Source organism: Rhagoletis zephyria, unplaced genomic scaffold (assembly GCF_001687245.7).
Source record: "Rhagoletis zephyria isolate East Lansing unplaced genomic scaffold, Rhagoletis_zephyria_1.1 Rzeph_scaffold_00121, whole genome shotgun sequence".
Taxonomy (NCBI): Eukaryota; Metazoa; Arthropoda; class Insecta; order Diptera; family Tephritidae; genus Rhagoletis; species Rhagoletis zephyria.
In genome coordinates this window covers 262,837-286,275 of record NW_016157205.1, presented here as the reverse complement: position 1 = coordinate 286,275, position 23,439 = coordinate 262,837, and the positions used below count along the sequence as shown (strand labels likewise).

Sequence of the window (23,439 nt, the reverse complement as noted above, 5' to 3'; positions counted from 1 at the left end):
TAAATTATAAAAAAAAAAAATTAAATAATAAAAATTACGAAAATAAGAAAACTTAAAAAAAACTGAAGGAATCCGAAAGTAAAATAAAAAACCTCAACATATCTCACAAACCAAAAAATCACGAAAAAATGAAAGAAAGTTCCAGGCAAAGACAAAAAATCAGAAAAGTTCGCAAAAAAACCAAAGAAAATAGGGAACACGTCAAAAAAAAAAATTACAAGCGGTCCCAAGAACTCTGAAAAAATTATGAAAAGTTTATAAAAGTTTCAGGTGGAATATAAAAAAAACAACACAAATTCCGAAATAATCTCTCGAAGCATAGGAAGTTTTCAGCAATTCTAATAAAAACAAGTAATTTTTAAGCAAAAAACAAAACCGACTTCAATTCTCATATACAAATTTAAGATTATTGTTAATTTCTTCATGATTCAATGATCGGATTTAAACCAAATATAATTAGTATGGGACCACCTGTGAGGTAACACCTTTCCTTAAAAAAAATAATTATAGATATTCCGACGAACTGATAACCTTGTCCTTTTTGTGAAGTCGGTTAAAAAAATAAAATCACTAGAAAATCAAAAAAATTCCGAGAAATGCCAAAAAATACCGAAAATAGGGAACACTTCCGAAAAATTAAAAAAAATTTAAGGAGTTCGAAAAACCTGAAAAGTTCCAAGTAGAACATGAAAAGACAAAATATATTCAAAATACTGACAAAAACAGCAAAATACGCAAACATCAAAAAATGCTACGAGCAATTCCAAAAAACTGCCATACCTAAACAAAAGCGTTGGGCGGAGCGGTTTCTGACGCCTAGCGTTAACGCCGAAGTGCCATACCTAAACAAAAGCGTAAACGCTACGTCAAATGCAGAAATAACACCAACAATAAGCATAGGTTTGTTTGTGTGTAACACGAAAATGACAGTTTCGCCGTTTTCTGCAGCCAACTTCAATGCCTAACGCCCTGTCAAAATCGGATTTTCCAACCGCTCAGCGTTGACGCCGCCTTGTTTCGGTATGCTTCATACAAATTGTATGGGCATGAGAATTTTTTGACAGCCAGACAACGCTGACGCTTTTGTTTAGGTATGGCAGAAAGTATTGAAGTTTTTTCGAAAAAGGACGAAAAATTCCAAAATAATAAAAAAAAACACAAAACTCCCAAAACATCAAAAAAGAAAGTTTCAAGTTTCTTAAAAATCTGGAAAAGACACGCAAAAGTTCTGAAAATATGCCGAAGTATGAAGAATCGCCAAAGTTATCCTGAAAACAAAAACCTGAAAAAACGCAAAAAAAGATCTGCCAGTAAATAATCTAAACGCAGCAGCAAGAATCAGAAAGTGAAATTAAAAATCATGCAATAGCCGCGAGGCAAACTCATTTCTAACTCAAGGCTTCTAAAAGCATTTTTTTTCGATAAATTCAAATAGTTTTGTTTTGTAATTTTCGATTATTTCCGTGTTAGGTTATTTCTATATTAGCTTCCAATATGCTAAGAGGATAGCTGGAGGTGTCGGGCTCGCATGCAACAGTGAAACATTGTCGCTATAATTTTGCCTCGTGTGGAGTGGATATTAACCACTCTCATTTACAGTGGAGATTTCCCTACAGAGTCGAGTAGGATTGCTAGGAACCATTCGAAGCTTTCAATAATGATCGTGTGCCAGAACCCTAAGTCTTCCCGGTGTTATTTGTTCTATGTATTCTATGCCTACTTGGACACTTTACTGACCACTAAAGAAGTGAAATATTAGGGAGTAGTTTTGATAATAAGCTTCCATATAATCCGCGCTAAGGCTAAGCTCAACGAACTCCAAGGACTTGGCTTGACCTAAACATATATATCAAGCGGACCAAGGTACCACGCGAAGTATCTTAAGGATATTCGCATCAAAAAAGTGAAAAATATGTATTTTGTTTCTGCATATTAATTTCAACATTTTTCAAATCATTCACTCCCTCTCAAAACACCACTAGTTAACAGCGGAGTCGCTTTGGAAAAATCAAAAACACATAAAATCAGTGCAAATTCAAAACGGCGCGCACGGAGCTCATAAATCATTTAAAGTGTCAGCGGATATAGAACACTTTACAAAAACCAAAAAACCAACTACTTTGGTATAAAAACAAACATCGTTAAAGAAACAGACACCCAGCGCACGCACTCCGTTTGACCGCGCAAAAGCGCGCATCCCCAACACCATTTGTGGCTCCAGCTTTTTGCGCTGCAATTTCTGTTGCATTTCCACGAAATACGAAATATCTACTTTGCAGTGAAAAGCGTGCAAAAAATCAATTTTTAGTGTGGCGCACAACATTAAAATGTGGTTGTCAACAACAGCAACAAAAACAACAGTGAAGCAACATTAAAAACAACAAAAGATCGGAGATGCACTAAAACAAACAGCAGTAAAACGTCAAATAATAAACACAGTTGGCAAAAGAAGCGGAGAAGAATTTGAAAACCCATAAAAATCAGAAAAAAAGAGGAAACAAAAATTATGAAAAAAAATTTTGCAAACATAAATTTTGCATTTCTCAACTGTCGATCAGCGTTTGAAGCTGCAAGACGTGGAGGAGTGCTTTCGCTGTGCGTTTATTAGCTGCAGCTGAGCTGTTGGCTGGCTGCGCCTTGGCCGCCGTGCGGCATGCGGGTGTTTGTTTTGCATTATGTACTTTGCTTTTCTTGTTGTTTTTTTTCGCATTTGTGTTTGTGCTGTCGCGCGAATTGTTGTCGCATATTTTATGAACATATGTAACAAATAAATTTCTGTCTAAACAAATAAACAAATAATGCAAGTGTGTGCGTTCGTGCAAAGTGTCTACCAAAGTCGGAGGCAAAATGTGACAAACTTCGTATCGAATGCACACTAAAATTCGCCGCCAAGTGATTTGCAGTGCACAAATATGAAGCGCCACAGCTTGCGAGTGTGCAAAATTTGCGACTTACGGCAAAGCAAGCAGCCAAGAGGCAACGGTGGGTAGTTGGGGTACATTGAGCAGCAGCCGACCGCAGCCAACCACTGCTACACTTAACCCCAAGCAAAATATGCCACAGACAGTCAAAATCGAAAACTGCAGCTTCTTCTACCTCCTTTTCTTCTTCTTATTCTTCTCCAACTAGCCCACATGTGTTGCAGATTTGTTAATGCCGCCAAGCGACACTGTCTGATCACTCGCCATGCAGGCAAGGCGCAACGCAGCTAATAGATTATTAGAAATTTGTTATAAAATGTTGCGCGTACTGGCAGCTGTGTTCGATTTGCCAGCAGCCAGCAAATTGGCGAGGCAAATTTGCAAAAAATAAAAAAAAAAATGAGATTCTACTCGCCACAAGCAGACAGGTCTACTCTATTTGCGTCCAAATGTGGCCACTAAGTGTAGCTATCGCTAATCTAGCATAGCGTCTGCTTCGCCTCATGTAGTCAACTACCAAATGCGTTCCACTAATGATTTCTCACTTATTTTTGGCAAATCATTTTTCAATTTGTTCGCAACTTTCGGGTGACTTTTTTTTCATATGCAACCTTATGCAAAATCGCAAGTTTTTTTCGCTTAAACTGTGAAAGATTGCAGACAAAATTAACGCAGATTAACATAAAGTTGTAGGGCATTAATAATGATGTTTGTTGGTGGAAATTTTTTTAGCCATATTTTATAAAATAATTTATACTTTTTTATATCTGAAATTTTGTGAAAATGAAAAGTATATGTATATTTATGTAATTTTTCTTCCATTTTCGGTGGAATTTGAATATTTTGATTTTCTCGATATTAAATTTTTCATTTTACTTTTTTACACTTTCTTCATCACAAAAAAATTGCTTTGCCCGCAAGCACATCATAATTCAATAAAAATTCGCTGGCGCTTTTCGCGGCTGCATAAATTTTTGTGCGTTGAAAAATTTTGTAGACAAAATATGCGCGTTGTGGTGCATTTATATTTTTCTGATGCGTCGCGAAATATGCGAATATGCGCTGAGAAATGAGGTGTGTAGTGGATTTTTTTTTCAATGGAAGGGCGGCTGAGTGGCGTTGAATGTGTGCCCATGTAAGTACATACTTAGATATCTTGAAGCCACTTGACGATAATTTAAGTTTTAATTATTACGTTTTTTTAATTTCTTAAAATTTTTGGTTTCTAATAGCAAACGCAATTTTTAATAAATTGTAAGCTATAAATTTTCTTAAATTAAAATTTCAAAAAAATAAAAATAAATTGATAAATTTGAATAAAAAGTATTTATAAAAAATTTGCGTTTCCTGATGTCAAAAAGGATTTAAAAATTTTTTTTTTTTTAATATATGGGAAAAGGAAAAAAATTAAAATTAATTTAATAAATACATGTATATAATGCTTTTTAGAAAAAAATTCGTTAAGAAAATAGTAAACTGCCTTTAAAAACGTGAAAAAATAATTGAATTGACTAAAAAAAATTTAAACTTATGTACTCTCTTATATAATTTAATTTGAAAAAATTTTAAATCCATTTTTTTCAACTCTAAAAAATTTAGACTTTGTACTCTTTAAACACGCTATTGGGACGAGGCAGAAAGTGGCTCGGCTGGTAGATTTTCTTCGGGAGGCTAATTAAGACATAATCGTTGTAGGATATGCTAAGAAGGACAGGGAAAGGCAAGAAACATATGACAACTTGCAACGTCTACTACAACTTTTTGGTCGTCCAGTCGGAAAATTCAGCATCCACAAGATAACGGACTGAGGCTGAGCTGCACTTTATTCCAGAATCCATCAGAAAAGAAATGGCTGGTGTGCTTTATTGAACTCGGCAAAATCGCTTAGGCGGTTGCAGCACCAAACAAGAAGAAGAGGCAAACACTTTTACCCCCTCCCCTTCTCCAAGAGGAAGGGAGTAGCTCATTTGTTCATTGTCATTTGAAGCACTAATGCTTTCTGAAAAAAAGTATATACACCCTTTGGCAACTAAAGCTTCAATGAAAACTGATCAGTGAAAATTTTCTCACACTTTTGCCATTCACTCATACATATACAAACATAGTACATATGCATATTTATTTACAAATATATTTGTTTCATTTGTCGCATATTTTTCCATGCTTGCATTTTTAATTTAATTTGTGAGCGGCTGTGTGATGATGCATGCACCAATGTACCATGCAGATGCATGCCATCAAATTCGACACGCTGCTGACGATCAAACAAATTAAAATTTCATAAATATGATAAACATCTGCCGAACATAAGGCGTGCTTGTCTGCAGAGAGCCAAGCTTGATTTTCCCTTCGCTTAGGCATAAGCGTTGGATACACAAAGACTGTTATTTTACACAACACAGCTTTAGAGTTGTCTATAGAGCGCAATTTATGGCTCATCAATGGATTAGGGTTGTGCTGGAGATTATTAATTTCATTGCTTCCCATTAATATGAAGAAAGCAAATAAAAAAAGTTAAAAAACTGATAAATCTACAAAAAAACTTGAAACAAAGTGTAAAAATTTAAGAAAATGTACAAAAAAATACAAAAAAATTAGATAAAAATATCTCGTGTTTAGAAAAAGAAAAACTAAAAAAAATATCTTAAATTTCTCGATTTTAATTTAAAATTTTTTTACTGTTTGTCTTACATTTCGTATACGATTTTAATTAAATACTTTACTTATGGCTTGATCAAAATCTTTTATTTTTGCTTTAAAATTTTTTAAAGCATTCAATTTTTAGGTTATTTCTTTGATTTCTTAAAAATTTGTTCTGTACCTTTATTGCTTTAAATTTTATTATTTTATTTTAGTGGATTGTTTTTAGTTTTTATTGTTAGTTTGACTGATTGAAAAAAATAATAAAATGGGAAAATCCCCAAACAAATTTGCACCATTTCAAAATATAAAAAGTTCCAAAAAAGTAAATTAAAAGCTAATTTACAAATTCTAAAATTTAAAAAATTTTTGTTTAAACTATTTTACAAACTTTGTTCAAAAATATAAAAGGTTTTACAAGTGTAAAGAAAAAATAAAAATTCAGATTTCAAAAACTTTAAAAATTTTTTAAAGCTAATTAATTTTTTAATAATTTTTTGGTAAGATTTTCTACAATTTTTAAATTTTTGTGGTTAAAGTTTTTACAATTTCGCAACACACAAAATATTTTTAATTTAGTGGTAAAAACATGTAATAATGTTTTTTTTTTATTACATTTTTATTGTTTTCTTGTCAATCGATCTTTTAACAGTTTAAATATAAAAATCATTTTTGACATAAAGTGCTTTCGTGAAATTGGATGTAAGATTCTTAATTTCACAAAATTTTTAACAATTTTTTTTTAACTTTTTCATATTTTTTAGTTTTTGGAGTTATTTAGACTGCTAAAATTTAAAAGATGTGTAACAATTTTGTTTGAAAGTTTTAAATTTTAGTATTATTTTCTTTCATTTTAGATTTTTTGTTACAGTAGTTTTTTTGAATTTAAAGCATCACTTTTTTAATATAAGAAAAAAATTGTATTTTTATTAAAACGTATTTTTTAAGTATGTACTTCTTCAACATTTTTATTAAATTTCTCATAAAATTTTAAATTTTGTCCACAAGAATTTTTAAAATTTTTTTGATTAGAACCTTTTTACATACATACATACATAATTATGTATCTAAATTTTTCCAATTTCGTTGCTTGATATGTAATTTTTGTGCTTCTTATATTTTTACTAAACCATTTTTTATTTCAATGTTATTTTTTTAATTATTTGTTTTTCCTTGATTTTAGTTTTTGCTTAAAAAATTATGAGTATTACTTTTTTATTTGCTATCATCACAATACGGAGGAAAATTAAAATTAATTTAAAAATTCTCTTTAATATTTTCTTAAAGAAATAAACCTTCGCTACCATCATTGTACACAAAAGTACAGATACTTTTGTTTTTATTTATTGTTTCTGGCTCAATAAATGTTGCATTGTTCATGCCTTTAAGCGAGAAAAGTACATAATTAATATCATTCTCTATTTTTTATATTTCCCGGTTCTTTTTTTTGTGTTCATCGATGGCTGTCAGGGCGATGCCACTCAATACATCTGCATATATCATTTGGTAGAGGTTTATTTTTATTTCTAGAAGCTGTTGTGTGCTTTCAATTCCCTACACCCCCGACCGTACAAGGCCAACAATTTATTACTAAGTAGTATCAGTTGCCTTAGCTTCTTCTTTGCTGCCGCTGCCGCTGCTGTTCTTTTCTTTGTTGTTAAATAGTGCGCCATAATATTTGTTATTGTTTTTGTACTTAAATGACATTAATGGAAAAAACAAACATATGTAATTAACACAGCCTAAGTAGCAGCAATGCAGAAGATAAACTTTAACTTCCCCCACTTTACGAGCGCCGAACAGCAGTCAACGCTACAACTCGCTGTACGCCCTTCTTTAGTTCGATAGAAAAATGCAGTGTTTTCTTTGTCCGCTGTCGTTTTTCCATCTTCATCTATGTATGTACACTCCTCAGCAATGGCAAAATCGTATGGATCTTTTCCAGGCCAAGTGGCAGTGGCAAAAGCGCGCGCGCACGCCATTTAAAAAATGCAAAATATTCTTGTGGCTGTAAAAATAAAAGCAATGAACTTGGAAAAAAGAGTTTTGTGTTTTTGCAATGGTGTCCAGCAAGCAGCACGTAGACTTGGTGAGTTGAAGAGACTGCGGCAGGATTGTGCTGGCTGAGGCGGCTTTAAAGGCGCATATGAAGTCATTAAAAGTGGCAGGCAAAGTGATAAATTGTGTAAGATGCTTGTGAGGATGTATGTATGTATCATTATATATAAGATATAAGTACATACATACATATGTATGTATAATATATATTGCTAAGGAGGATAAGTATCTAGCGGGAAAGTCAAGAGCTTCGACACTGACGACTGATGCCGCAACTAAGCCGCGCTGACTGACTGACTGACTGTTGGGGGAAAATGATAAACAACTAATAAGTAGAAGAAAAACAACCATAAAACAGCGAATATAAGAGAGCCGTAAAACAAAAAAATAGAATAAAAAAATAGAAATAAAAGTACTACGCAGGAAACCCGCTACTTTGGAGTGCAAAATGAATAAAAATCAAAGCAGAGCATCTTCAACTTGAACTGAACTGCAGATTGCAATGGGAGCCCAACCCAGTTCACTTGCCCTAGTGTTGCAAGAAATAGCAGTCTCTCATACAGAGGAAGATAACTACAACCTTGCATGATGTCATGCCTTCGACGGCCCCTCTTTTTTTGTTATACACTCAAGATCAATGGCATTTTTGACATTTCAAACAAATCAGAAGGTCACAAGTGCCAACAATGGAACCGCAGTGTTGATGTGTTGATCATGCGGTTGTGGTGCCTGAAAGAAGGGAGAATGGAATGTTACATTAGTAAGATAGGAGAAGAAGGATCACCGAGGGCATGTGAGAAAAGCGGTTATTGTAGGAATTATTGACTGTTGTTTGAAGTATTGGAAATTCTATTGAGTGAGTGATAGAAGAAATAGTGCTGAAGATTTCGAAAAGTCATCTGTCTAAATTCCATAGACTTTTTTGGACGGTCATAAAACAGACCCATGGAAATTTGTAGTAAGAAATCATTTTGTGGCGCCGTATAATTTTTATTTCAGTAGTTTACCGTTTTCAAGAGTCACCACAGGATCCACCAGCGCATTAAGTAGGAAGTCAGTGTCGAGAGCACCTGAACGAACCCCAACAGTTCATTCTCGCCGCTTATGAGTAGTCTTATCATCGCCGAGAGCCCTGAACGGTCCAGTATTGCATTCACGGGCGTTCATCAGTAGTATCCCCGTGGTCAAAAGCTAACGGAAGTTTCAACAGTGCATCCGTTGATGCTTACTAATAGTCTTACCGTTTCCCAGTAACAGTAGCATCAACATGGCTGGGAGCTAGCAGGAACTCAGCCACTGCATTCACCTTTGGCCACCAGTACTCTATACGGGAGAACCACCAACGAAATCTGGCATGCGGGCGCGTATTTTAACGTCAATGTTGGGACTAGACCCAACGCCCAATGGCCCTAATATGGCAATCTTGTAGTAGCCAGGAATTATTTCTTCAAGATTTGCTTACGAAGTGAAGTAAAAATTTCTTTCAAATTCTCTTAAAAAAAATAATTTATTTCATATCTGAAACTGTGCAAAAATTCAGTCTAGGTACGCTGGAGAAGATTTCCTCAAGATAGCTGTCTGCTGCCTGGCCAAAGGTGGCGTTACTTTTCAATGCAGTGATTGGCGAGTCTGGTATGAAAAGTGGGCTGCGTCTGTTAAGAATTTCATTACCGCATAGACCTTTGAATTGTTAGCACAACCATCTTTATTTGGCTTCTAAATTAAAATATTTTTTAAATTACTTAGCTTGGTAGCCTTGAAATCTTTGGGAATTTCTTTGGAACGCCTACTTTTAAAGATGAAGCTACTGTTGCTATAAAATGTACACAGTATAGGTCTTTATTTGGTGTATAATTTATACTTATCAAAAAAGCAGAAGTCTCGCAAAAATCAAACACCCCCCACCTCCCCAAAACAAAACCAGCGTGAAAACATTCTCATAAGTGTTAAAAAGTAGGCAAATACTTGACCCCACACTCGCCATCTTCAGCTGCCATGCCAAATACCCAATAATATTATGTAAAATCAGCTTGACTTATGCAAACAAGCTGTAATTGATATGCTATCAATGCACGCAGTGAGCAAAAAGAAAAAGAAAATAAAAACTCCCAAGTCCTTCAGTCACACCTACAAAGCGCACTTCAAGCACCCACACCTCCTATAAAGTGTAAAGGAAAGGAATAGAAAGGCCAAGGTATGGCGAAGACGTGGCAGACTGGTAAACGCATAGCGCAAATGAAAATAGCTTTCAACGCACACAGGAACACACAGCCACACACATTTCCAGACACGCATTGGCCCTTTTTCACGTTTATTGAAATGTTAAGCGTTAAGTAAAACCACAGGACTCAAGCCTGGCCGGACTACGTGCCCTGGCGAAGCGTGGCGGCGGCAAGTGCGGGCAAACTGTTACGCACAATTGGAAAACGATTTTTTCCCAAACAGAAATTTTTCGCTACTGAACTGCTCGGGAGCTGCGAGAATATTGAAAATGAAAGCTGGTTGATCAAAAGTCAGCGAAAGACGCCAGGAAAAGTTGCAAACAGTTTGGGTGCGCGCGACCTTTTCTTCGCGCGCTGCCCTTTTTTGGATTTTTCGTTTTTTTTAATGATTTTCTTGTATTTTTGTTTACTTTTGACTTGTACAAGCGCTTAATTTTCTCCCCATAGTATCAAAGAAAAGCGAAAGGGATTTGCTTGCTTGCTTGCTTGGGGGGTGGAGGATGATTGGTTACTATGCCTTGTGGGTTTTCTGCTACGCAGTCGAACCGAACGCCTTTGTCTTGTCGGGCGCGGACTTTTCCTTTTCTTTTTTTTTGCGGTCGTGTGCTTTGTATTTTGTTTACCGTTTGAAACGTGTTTGCCAATGGAGATGGGGTTCCAGGAAAAAAGGAGAAAAAAATGTAAAAAAGAAAGTAGCTAGCCACGTTTACAAAAGGTCATATCATTATGATATTGACAAGACAATTTTTACGCCTTCAATTGTGTAAAAGTTTGGCAATTTGGTTTATTATTTGTTTAGTTGTCAATGCCTGCGAGCGGTGAGAGGCCACCCGCCCTTCCCTGCTTTCTTTTCTATTTTGACAATTTTTATTTGACTTGTTTACGCATAAATAGCAGAAACAATATGAGCGGGTTCAAAAGGTTAGGTTTTTGTTAAATGTTTGGTAAATTGTTTAAGTTTGATTAAATTACATTCGCGATTGGGATGTTAAAGCTTTCCTGGTACTAATCGGCAATGGCATAGCAACAAAGGTACTGTTAAAGTTTCGGAAATCGATACTTAGCGTGAAATGAGGTGAAAAGGTCCAAGATTATGGGAGAGGTTGGTAAACCTTTAAATTAGGGTCATGTGACTTTTTTATAAAAAGCGTTTGCGGGTAGCTCATTTAAAAATAATAAAAAAATAACAAAAAAAAGGCATAAAATTATCATAAAAATTTAAAATTTGTAGCCATTCAATTTAGGCATAATAAAGTTCAAGTTGGAAGTAGTACATGTTACTGTTGATTTTTGTCAACTTTTTACTGGCGCTCTTCCGCTATTTTTTCCTCATAACGCATGCTCTAATTTTTTTTAACATATAGGGTTATGGAAATAGTAACATTGACAAATTTTCAAAAATCTAAGGTAATTCATAACTAATACTTCAAACTTCCACTTAACTTAACTTTTTTGTAAGTTCGTGTGGAAATTTTGTATTCCAAGAACAATTTGAGATTCGTTAGGGAGTCTTGATATATAAGATCTGATATCAGAGTAAAAAAGATTTGCCAAAGCATTTTACACTACAAAGGATACTTAGATAAATATAATATAGAAACACTTCCGCTGTAGTGACTTAAAACTCAGTTAGCGACCAATTTTTTAGTTTTTCGAAACTGTTCCACTTATACGCTGTATTGTCTAATATGTTTATTTCTGTCGCGATAATTTTTCTGACTGCCTTTGGAGACGTGAAAATGAGTTTCACTTAAAAAATTAAGTGTACACCTTATAGTATTTTTAGTGATTTTGAAAACATTTTAGCTAGCACTTTTCCTAAGCTGTACATCGTTCAGTTCAGATCAGGATTAATGAAAGCTGCTTTTTTTAAAATAATTTTCATTACTTCCTTGTTATCGGTTTATACCGCGAAGTTTGCAGGCACACCAAGGAATAATGCATTCAAAGCGAGAGCTTTCTGTACTCGTACATGCCAACTTTCGGACCATAGGGTCTTCGAGGGCCCTAGATTTCGTTATGCTTTCCACAAACTTCGATTCGCGCTATGGTGCGAGGTTCATAAACAGATTATGAAATAATATTTCGAAATACCTATTAAACTAATTAAAGTAATTGAAATCTGTAGGCTAACACGCTGAATCTGATTCATACCCCTTGGCTCTAACTCTACTGCCAGCTGATTCAAAGTTTTCGCAAACCAATCGACTGAAGAAAACTATTTGAAGTCTAAAAATTTATTATTTCATTTTACAGCGATCACTCTTTACCTAAACCGACTCTATAAACTTTCATAAAGTCACTTTTTGAACAAACAAAATGTACTATGTGCATTAGACCGGGTCGGTTCCCGTACGATAGAAAACACTTTGTAATTAAACCCCTTAGATTGATAGCTTACTTTGAGAGGATTTTAAGGTCATCAACATTTGCATCCTTGGCGAGTCCAAAAACAGTCAAAATCGAGTTCTCTTCATGACTCTTTTATTTATTATACGATTTATTTTGAGTACTAAACAACTTTTTCAGATCACTTAACTCACCCTAGAATACCTCCTTAACCTTTGAAGTTAAAAAAAAACTAAATTTCTAGCTCATTAAATAAAACCCAAATTTTCATGAAACTACACATTTTAGTAAAAACGGTGCATTTTCTTAATTAATTAATATAAAATTACAGTGAGTGGAAATTTCTCTTTCAAACGAAGTAAATGTTGTTGTCCATATCATATTATATTTTCAACCATGTATCAGATTTTGCAATCGAGTAGTCTTATGAAGAAAACTCGATTTCTTTAAGGACTCGCCAAGGACAAAAATTTGTATGACCCTAAAATCCTGTCAAAGGAAGCTTTCAAACTAGGATGGGTAATATGAAAACTTATTTTCGCGACCCAGTCTAATGTTTATGCGCATTTCGTTGAGTTTTCAAAAGCCAGAAAACTATGACTCTCCGGCCATGTTTGTGCACTTACACCATGTACACGTAATATTTTCCACTCCACAACTCACTACTGAGTTCACTTACCTCTTTATCTTTGGCAGCTATTAATTCAGCATAATTGCTTCCTACCGCATTTGGCTTGATTGTTGCATCGATTTTCCCACTCTCACCACTTTCACCGCCATCAATTTCCATACGATTAGCTTCCGCTGCATGATCCGCGTCATTGTCATCACCATCATCATCATTATCAACGCAATCATCACCAATTTCAGCAGCTCTATCAAGCTTGCTGCTGGCTTTTGTTGCTCTCGTTTTTCTTGCAAAATTACTTTTGTTTACACTACAACTAGTTGTTTTATTGCTATCGTTACTGCTAAAATTTAAGCTAGTATCATCAGTTCTTTGACCACACACATTCGTCTTGGCATTATCCACGGCAGCCTTATGCTGCTCCGGCGAGTCCTCATAATCTCGCGCATTCTTGCTGCGCTTGCGCGCATTGGCATTCTCGTCGGCATCTGCGTTGTCGTACTCTCCCTGTTGTTGCTCCTCCTCCTCCTCCTCCTCCTCCTCCTCCCCGTCGGCATCTTCTTCTCCGCCTCGCTTTACCAACCTCATTTCGGCTGTGAGGCTGGTAATCAACTTGCTGGCATCGACGGCAGTCGCACCACCGCCGCAGCCATCCTCATCCATTTCATCGTCGTCCACATGTTGTGCGCCCTGCAAGGGCGAATGTAGCGGCGATTGCTGCTGTTGTACGGCAGCGGCGGCAGCAGCCGCAGCTTCCATCATCATCTGCTGGGCGTGATTGAAGAAGAGCTTTGGATTGAGGCAACCGTTGACGCCGTTCAAAGCGGCGCTCAGCGGTGAAACGCTATTATTGCCACAGGCGGCAGCGGCAGCGGCAATACTGCAACCGTCAGTTGATAGCGGGGGCGAGGGGGAGGGTGTGTTGGTGGTGGTGGCCGCCAGTAGATTGCCACCGTTCTGGTGTAATGTTATCGCTGCAGCGACGCTGTTCAACAGCTTTGTATTGTTATTGTTATTATGCACGCTATTCGGGCTGTTAAAGCCCGCGGCTGCGGCGGCGGCAGCAGCAGCAGCGACGCTGCTATATGCGGCGCTGATGGGCGATAGCAGCTTGCTGCTTGGTGGGACTGTTGTGTGGTGGTTGGTAGTGGTTGTGGTGGAGGTGGAGGTGGAGTTGCTGTCTGTTGTTGTTGCTGTGGAGGTGGTTGTGGATGCGGCGCTGCTATTGGCGGCTAGCGCGGCGGCGGCCACGGCGCTAAAGTCGTCTATGTCGGCCGGTATGTCGGTGCTGTTGGAGGTGGTTGTGTCTGTGTTGGTGGTTAATTGATCCTTCAAGGGGTTCACGTCCTTATCCGCCAAATTAGCGCGCTGCAAAGAGAGTGGAGGAAGAATGAAAAATCTATAAGTAATGTGCTGGTGAAGTATGTGGGGCGATTAAGAGAAAGTATTAAAGAAATTGTGAGAAAAAGTGTCACTTTATCATTTACTCAGCATAGTGGTTGATATTTTCCATTGAATTCATTTATATTGAACAAAAAATATGCTCTCAAGAACCCAGCTTTAACTGCAGAACCTGCCCCTCAAAATGTATGCCGTTAGCCATGTAGCTGCCCCAAGTCTGCAGGCTTTGTGATGAAGCCTCAAACCCTACATTTCCATTAGCAGCACCCAAGTTGTGGCCAACAAACTTATTGATGGCTGTAGGCAACACAACCAGCAAGAGTCAACTGCGCAGCAAACATGCCGCCTGCCTCTTGCTGGCCTAAAACTTCCTCACTAGCAACTTATAACTTCAGCAATTAGTTTTGGCTTTTATTTTGTTAATCTTTTTATTGCATTTCATTTCATTTTCAATGCATTTCCATTTTATTTCGGTGCTGATATAATCGAAAGCTTATTGCTTCCGGTAAACAAACGTCAGCCAACTTAACATAAACCAAAGTTAACCGAAAATAAGTAAAAGTGCAGCAACAAATAAATTTTGCTTAGCTGGCATTATTTGCCAGTGCCAATAACACTTTTCAGACAGTTACTTGGAGTTTTACTTTTTTTTTTGCAAGGGACTGGGTCCAATGCTTTGGGCAGACTAATTTGCCAGTCATTTAAGCAAAGCCAAGCGCTTTCGGCTTCCTCGTTAGTCGGGGGTTCAAATAGTTTGCCCAAAGTGCTGGCGGTTTTTTGGCAATCCGGCTAGCAAGCAAACAGCTCACTAATGGCCTGGTGCAATTTTATAGTTAAGCTTATCGATACAAACGATAAACTATAAATTTTGAAGTCGAAAAAGTTGGGTGGTAACAGACGAAATTCTTGTGGGCACTTGGAAGGGGTCACAAAGGTTATGGATTGCCTTAAACGGTAAGCAACTTTATTGGTATTCGACTATTTGTCTGTACGCCTTTGCATACTTTTACTACCTTTTTTTGCTGGTGCAAAAGTTGTAACGTATTAATTTGGCCAAATTTAACCCGTAATGACTTTAAAAGTAAAATTAATGAGGGTCGCACACTAGTGCTGCTAAGTTAAAGGAAGTTGGGGTTGGCGAGAGGGAGAGAGTGAGAAAGGAGTAAGGAGTACACTAGAAACAGGCGTGAGTTGCTAAGCGTTGAAAAACATTGATGGCAGTAAAAACAGACAAACAAGCAAACAAACAAACAATGCCTAGCAGGACAGTCCACAAAGGCAGGCAAATTGAGCGCTAATAGGAGGAGTAAGAGAAAAGCTGTAAGTTGAAGCGCTTTTTGGGCGCTTTTGTTAAAAACACAAATCCAAAAACTATACTACACATATGCTTTGCAATTTATATGTCTAATTTTGGTTTGCTTTTCACATTCCTTTTTTTTTCGTTTGTAGCTTAGGTCTCCAAATGCTCAGGCTAACTCTAGAATTTATGTCGTTTTCAATATCCAAACATTGTATTTCTACACTAAAGTTTTTTTTGTTGTTGTTAATGACTTTTGGTGTTTTTCGCCCAGCGGAAGTGACCACAACAACAAAAGTCATTACGAATTGTTCGTTTGCTAGTAGGGACAGAGTTATGTTTATGCGAGAGGTAAAGGTAGAGGAAAACACTACTTTTGCTTATCCTTATTGAGGCGCTAGACTGCATTCAAGGCAAAATTTTATTTGCATGTATAAGCATGTGCTTGTAGCATAATTTTTGGCGCAATTTGTCGAAATAGTTTTCGAATTGTTTTTTGTATAAATTTTTGTTTGAACCCAAAAGAGTCAAAACGATGTTAAATTTTATGAGGGTTAATTGTAGGTTTCAAAACGAGAATGTGAAGAGCGCGCAGATAATTTGTTTAGAAAGAAAGGGAAACAAAAATATACATACATATTTTTGGGGGAAAAAAAATTAAGAAATAAAAAAGGTGTATTTAGGGGCGACTACTAACACCAAACGCCTAAACGCATGCTAAGCACTGATGCATGTACAAAAGTTTTCTTTATGTATTTGATGTAATTTTTGCATATGCACTCAATTCTTTAACCTATTATTTATCATCTATTACCTATAACCGATTATCTATTATCCACTATATATTATCTACTATCTACTATCTATTACCTGTTTATTATATACTATAAATTATCTATCCTCTGCTATCTATTATCTATTATATATTATCTATTATCAGTTATCTACTATCTATTATTTATTATTTGTTATATTTTATCTTTATCTTTTATATATTACATATTATCTATTATCAATTGTTTATTATCTATTATTAATTATTTGAGGTTTCATGACCAAAAACCTTTAATAAAATTAAAAGGTTGACCGCAGGATCAATGAAGCGTTGTTGAATCGCGCCTCAGGGCCTTTTTCTACAGTAGACTCCTCTTCAGATATTTGTTTAGCCACATCCTCGAAAATAATACATTTGTGAACATCTCGGCCTTCTGACTCCCTAACCAAAGAAATCTGGTTTAGCGCGAAGCTTTATGGTGAAAATTCCATCCCGAGAATCCTACATAAACTCGTTCTTTTATCCAATCCGAAAATTAGTACATTGATATAAAGACGGTTTAATAAATTAAAGACACACGTTTTGATCTAAGTATGTAATCGAACCAATCAGAACTCTATGTCTTGACCTCTGTAACAGTGAATAAACAGTTGGCGGTACCTTTTAGAAGACAAATTATTAGGCAAACATATTAGGGAAGACCTCAGGGTTGAGGATATGCCGGCTTTTTGACTCTACGAAAATCTCTAGCTTAAATAACACACCGAAAATTGTATAAGCCGGATCCTTTGCCCCGATCCTAAACTTACGCATTGGAAAGATCAGAGGCAGAACGGTGGCTGGTATGAATGGACCTGACAACAGGTTTTCAATTGCAACTGGCAGGCCATCATGTTCCATACTAAGATGCTAGTAATTTCAACATACGACAGCGATAATATTGAAAAATGCTTCAAGATTCCATTTAATTATCTTTTAAGATAGCCAAACACGTTGTACAATAGTTTTATTGACTTCAAGCTTTGTAGCTTTAAATTTCTTAAGATCAATATTCGTGAGATCGGTATCAGTTTGGTTAACCCACCTTAAAGCCGTTGAATACTGGGAACGCAGGAAGAAGTGACTACATATATGTATTTTCAGTAGATCTGAATCCAGTTACTATGTAGCTAGCTACATACCTAATCGGTCAGAGCCGATGGCTTCATCACATGTTTCGTCATATCCGTTTTGTTCTAAGAACGATGGATCCCGAAGTCTTCAAATGCTGGGTCTTAACTAGCCAGTTATAGATGGATATATGTATTTCTGTTCTTATATGTAGAATAAGGAATTTATGTATGTACCAAGTTCCTTCAACATAAATTAAGAAAACAAAGAACTCCAAGCAGGGTTAGTTTTTTAGCTACACCCTTTTTAGCTAACTATGTTCCTAACTTGGCTAACTCACTTTTCTATATTATTTTACTTTGGTTTTTTCGTCACTGAGCTTTTAACCTGTTTCTCCTAGAAGTCTTAGCCCTCTTTTAGTAAACTCCTCTTTGTTTCTTTTTAATTCTTTTCGCATTAGCTCTTCCAAAAACCAACCCGCATCATTTACTTCGTGGTTGAATTTGTAATCTGCTGATTAAACATTATCGACTTTGAGCAATGACAACCGAGCGCAGAGGCAGACAAGCAGGCTGGCAGACAACTACAAGAACATGTACTACAACATAATATCCAAGCGCAAAAGGAATCACGCGCTGCAATGTTGGCTGGCTGGCAAAGGATTTTAATAGCACATTTATTTGCCAACCTAACTGGCGCGCAATGAATGTCCTTCAGGCGATTTTTCCCAGGAACGCGATGGCCAAAAACAAGAAAACCACGACAAAATCTTTGAAGAATCAAGTGACGAATGGTAGAGAAAGCATGTACTATGTATGGTATGTGTGTGCTTTGGACGACGAATAACAGGAATAACAACAGAGATTGTTGCGCTTAAAGGAGTTGAAAAAGTAAGGAAAGGAATAGCAAAGGAATAAATGGAGAGAGAGAGAGAACTGAAGAGAAACAGTTTAAAGCAGGAAAAAGTGTAGAGCAAGCAGAACTGATGCTGAGTAGATTTGTAGATGACGAACGAGATTAGTATGATGGATAAGGGGGAGCAGAGAGTGCGTGGGGAAAGGAGTGTGCCCAAGGACTAAGTCAGGATGAGTAAGAATGTGAGGCCGAGCTCGAGATGGTACAAGTAAAAGAGAAGTAGTTTCACTTTGGGCAAAAGCTGAATATGTTTATCAGTCAAGTTTTTAGTATGAGCGGCGGGCATGAGGAGCTCCAAGCATGCAGTTTGAGTCTGTTGAAAACAAAAAAAAAACTATCAAGCACCAGGAATTCCACAACGGCTGTTGCCAAATGCTGTCCAACTACCGTTGTATTGGTTTGCGGTATTAAAAATCCATTTGTACAAATGACAGCGAGTACAGGCAGCACGAAGGAAGCAAGCGCTATCGAACGCCGTGAAACGATAGTGTAGTATGTATTTAAAGTAGTGGGAAGAGGGCAATGCTGCGTTACTTTGGCAGCAGTCTCGCCTCCGTCTCCGTCGCCAGTCGTCACTCATCAACGATTGATGCTGCTGATGACTACGACAGTTACGTTCCTTGTTGATGCTGTTGCTTTGACAGGATATGGAAGGATTTTACTTTTGGTCATAACGCCAAAATGTTGGCTGACGACGACCCCCGCTCGCCATCGCCATCGCTACATCGCGTGTTTGTTGATGATTTTGATAATGCTTTGTCTTTTACTCACTCCTGCTAGCATTCCACTCACCGGTTTGTGAAATGGGCACGGATTTGAGGCTCTCGGATACTCAGCGACATGCGGTTGCTGCTGCGTCAAGTATTTGCTGCTGCTTGTGTTTTTGTTTATACGTTTTCTTGCTTGCTTGTTTATTGATGGGTTTCTGTGTATGTTGCTGGCATGTTTTGCCGTCTAGCGAATAGCCTTTGGCAATATTTGTCATCATAAATACTTTTCGCTTACATTTATTTATAATATTTAAAAGATGCTTAACGAGTTGCATGGCGTGCGGCGGAAAGTGAGAGTAGCGGTTGGTTGTTGGCTGCTCTGGCGATTGTGGGTAGCAGTTGCAAGTGGCGTAACTACAACAGTGACAGCATAAAATCGCTGCAAGTTGTGTTTCTAGGTCCGTGTAGTAGTACTACTGCCAGACAGCTACAAAAACAAATCGTACTTTGACGTTTGTAAACAGCCAGACAGGACTTGTCTCGCCTCGCCGCGCTTAATATTGTTGTGTTTACTGTTTTTGTTTTTGTTCTTGTTGCGTTTTGTGGCTTAAGCGCGTAAATTATTTTAAAATAAAAAAAACTTCCTCAGCAGCCTCATTTAGCTTTCGTAAAGCAGGAAGGGTTGGTGTGGCCCGCGACAAAAAACACTTGAAAATCGATTATTATTCTATTTAATAATTCATAAGTCCTAATGAGTGTGGTAATGTGGCGATTGGAGGGTGTTGTGCGCGCAGCGAGTGGCGTTGCTTAAAGGGATATATCTAGTATTGTAAGTAGTTGAAGGAGGCCAGCGAGCTTGGTGGAGTAGGATAAATTTTTTTTTTAAGGATTTGAGGGAAGCAGTGTTGAAAAATGAAAGAAGTTGAGAAGCTTGAGTGGTGCAATTTTCATATTGGAGTAACATGGAAATAATTATAATTATTTGGACTTTTTTAAGATTTTCTATCAATTTGAATTTTTGGGTGAATTGAAGTTTTTATTATTTCATTATTTTCCATTAACGTAAGAAAAGATGGTTTTTTTTTTAAGATATTTTAAATTTTCAAATAAGCGATATATATTTATTACCAATTTTTTTGACATTTGTGCAGTATATTTAAGGCGCGAATGAATTATTAAAAATGTTTGTTAAATTTTGTAGTTTCTTTTATAATTATTATTTTTTTTTAAGTTTTTCAAAATAAAATAAAAACAGCACAAACACATTTTTAATGACTTTTTTTTTAATAATTTTCAGTATTTTTTTGTGTTTGAAATAGAGTTTTTATAAGTTCCTTAGTTTCCATTAACTAGAATTTTAAAGAAAATTTAAAGTTTTCAAATCAGTAAAAGTTTGAGAAATTGATTTGTCAGTGAATTCATTGGTTTTTTTGGACTAAACTGAAATTTCCCTTATGCTTACCATTTATTAAGATTGAGTGACTCTTCATACATGACTATTGAATATAGTTGAAAAATTTTAAATGACTGATCCAAAATAGTGGATGTTTTTTCTTACATTTTTCCAAATTTATTGAGGGTATTCACACTTGGCTGGTTATCAGGTTATCTGGTTATATGGTTATATTTGTTTTACAGTTTACAACAATAAAACACACTAGAGAATAATAATTTTCACCCAGATAACCTGATAACCAAGCAAGTGTGAACAATCTAATTATTTTCCACTAACAATTTTTTTTTATAAAATTTAAAACATTTTCAATTACTAGAAAATATAATTTTTTGAATTTTTATTGGTTGAAAACTAACCATTGAAATAGGAAACATTTTAACATCGACGTTCATTTCTCCCCAAAATTTGTATCCCTACTCACGAACGTGATCTAGACATAAATAACTCGACCGCTGGACCAGAATTACAGACAAGCCAGCCATCAACGACATCTGTTATGACTCTGTTACCAACTTTAAACTTTTGGCCCGTGAATTCCATCGTAATTGGAGTACAAACCCAACCGAAACTCCGCGTAACTCTAGCGTTAGCCAGGATATTGTAACACACTAAACTCGTGCTTATCCAGACTCGATTTCGACATAACCAATACATGTCCGGCTTGTGAAGGTTACCCAAACGACACCTTTTCATTTGCCTTTTAAAACCAGAAACCTTTTGGTACTTTCTACAAGACAGTATCAGACTCCATGCTGCTCTTCATTCAAGCAAGGAAATACTACTCTAACTCTTAAATCATTTACGATTTCTCCTTCTTCATCGTTGGCAAATTAAATAAATATTTAATAATCAACACTAAGCTCTATAAGTCTCCAACTACTAGGAAGCCAGCAAGCAAAAGTGTCCAGCTTCTATTTCTATTTTTGGCATTTTTCAAATTTTGTTGCCTTATTTTTTTGTTTGTTTTTGCCTCCTTTGTATCCTTGCCTTTTGTCTGCTTTTAACTAAGTCTCTCGACTCGGCTCGACTCAATGCGGCTGCTCGTTCTTGTCTCGTCTCGCCACTTCTTTGACATTTGCTCTTCATTGCTTTGGCACTGCTTCACTTTGCTTTGCGTATGTTTGCTGTCTTTTTGTTGTTGTAGCCTTGGTTAGCACTTGTTGAAATTCAATCCTCGTGAGAACGCTGGCACTTGTTTGGCGTCGTCCAAGGTCTGCAGCGTGCCTGGTTTAGTTAGTTAAATGGAAGGGCGAGGGAGAGACAGTTGAAAAGGAAGCATTTATGAAACGCTTGGACGTTGGTAAAGCAAAAGTTGAAGCGAGTGAGGGGAAGGTGAATAGGCAAAGAAGCTGTGCTGGTTTTTTTTTTAGCTTTTTCAGAAGTTTTGATTGCCAAACAATCGAAATAAAGCAGGTGTGTAAAGCATAAAAACAAAAACAGTTAAAGTAGCTTTAAGATAGAAGCTGAGTGAAAGAAGCTCAGTGAAAAAAGGAAGTTGATAGAAATGAAGAGTAGTTTTTGCTTTGAGAAAAGTGCTTTAAGGGAAAGATATGTGAAAGCTCGCTGGCTTTGTTCATGATACAGCTTTTTTAAACAAAAAACCAGTATGCAACTAAAAGCTTGAAGAAAAGCAATGGAATTATGGAGTGAAAGGGTAAGCTCTTGGAAAGCTCAGCGACCGCTTTTTTGATGCAATTTTTTTTTAAACCAAAAATACCAATTGAATTTACCAATCAGAATTGTTGTTGTAGGGTTGCAAGTGAAAGCTGTGTGAAAGTTCAGCGATTGTTTTTGGTAAAAGTATGTCTAACCCAAAAAGTCCGTTTAAATATATTTACGGCTATAAGCTTGCATGTATCTTTCGCCATAAATAGGGGAGCAAGAAAATCAATGGCATTGTAGGGAGATACTTGAAAGCGGTATGAAGGCTCACTTACTGTTTTCTTAATATAATTTTTTAACCCAAAAATACTGGTTAAATATATCTGTAGCCACATACATTTTTTAACCCCAAAATAACAATTGTCGTTGTAGGGGTGTAAGTGAAAGCGGTGTGAAAGTCCAGCAATTGCTTTTTTTGATAAGATTTGTTAAACCCAAAAAGACTGGTTAAATTTTGTTACTACTAAAAGCTCGCATGTAACTTTCACAATGAAAAGGGAAGCAGGTAAAGCAAAGGAATTGTAGAGAGGTAAATGAATGCTGTATGAAAGCTCATCGACTGTTTTCTTGACACAATAATAAAAAACAGCTTAATAAGTCTAGAATCCAAAGCACTTATGTTATTTTTAATATGACTTGGGAAGCAAAAAAAAAGTAGTTCAGTTGAAAGGATGTTAGTGAAAGCTGTGTGAAAGCTTGGTATAAATTAAAAAAAAGCTTCCTGGGCGTAATTAAAAATTTGCGCCGAAGAGTTTTAAGGGTAAGCTATATTAAAGCTCACTGTTGGTTTCCTTGTTACAAATTTTTGAAAAGAAAAATAGGTGCGTTCAAATAAATAATTCTGGAACCGAGGACTTTTAATTTTCGTAATGTCCTTGGAAGCCAGAAAAAGATATGGGACTGTATTAAAGTTCACTCTTTGTTCCCTAAAAAAAATAATTGGAACCGTGACTCTTAATTTCCTTAATGTCCTTGGGAAACAAGAAAAGCTGTGAGACTGATGAGCTCTAAGTGAAAGCTGTGTAACGTTTTGAAACGAAAAAAGCTTATTCAACCAAAATCTTATGCAACCAAACGTTTTTTATATCAGTTACGATATTAGGGGCAAGAAAATCAAAGGAGTTGAAGAGCTTTAGGTGAAAACTGAGCGAAAGCTGAGTGAAATATTGTTGACTATTTGTTTGGTAAAAATTTATTAAAAAGCTGCCTAAGTAAGTAAGTAGCAGTGACCAGCATAGAATTCTTCAACAAATCAATTAATGTATGGGAATATAAATTTCGAACAAATTCCAAAG

General features: G+C 36.3%; 1 protein-coding gene across 8 annotated transcripts in view; it reads right to left on the bottom strand.

Moving 5' to 3' along the window:
* Positions 1–23,439, bottom strand: part of ct (homeobox protein, cut) — a 282,653-nt gene that overhangs the window by 118,809 nt on the left and 140,405 nt on the right. For all 8 annotated transcript variants that reach the window (XM_017635243.1, XM_017635235.1, XM_017635223.1 and 5 more), the window contains exon 3: positions 12,870–14,186. In XM_017635243.1, coding sequence (XP_017490732.1) covers positions 12,870–14,186 — 1,317 coding nt within the window. The remainder of the gene's footprint in view (positions 1–12,869; positions 14,187–23,439) is intronic.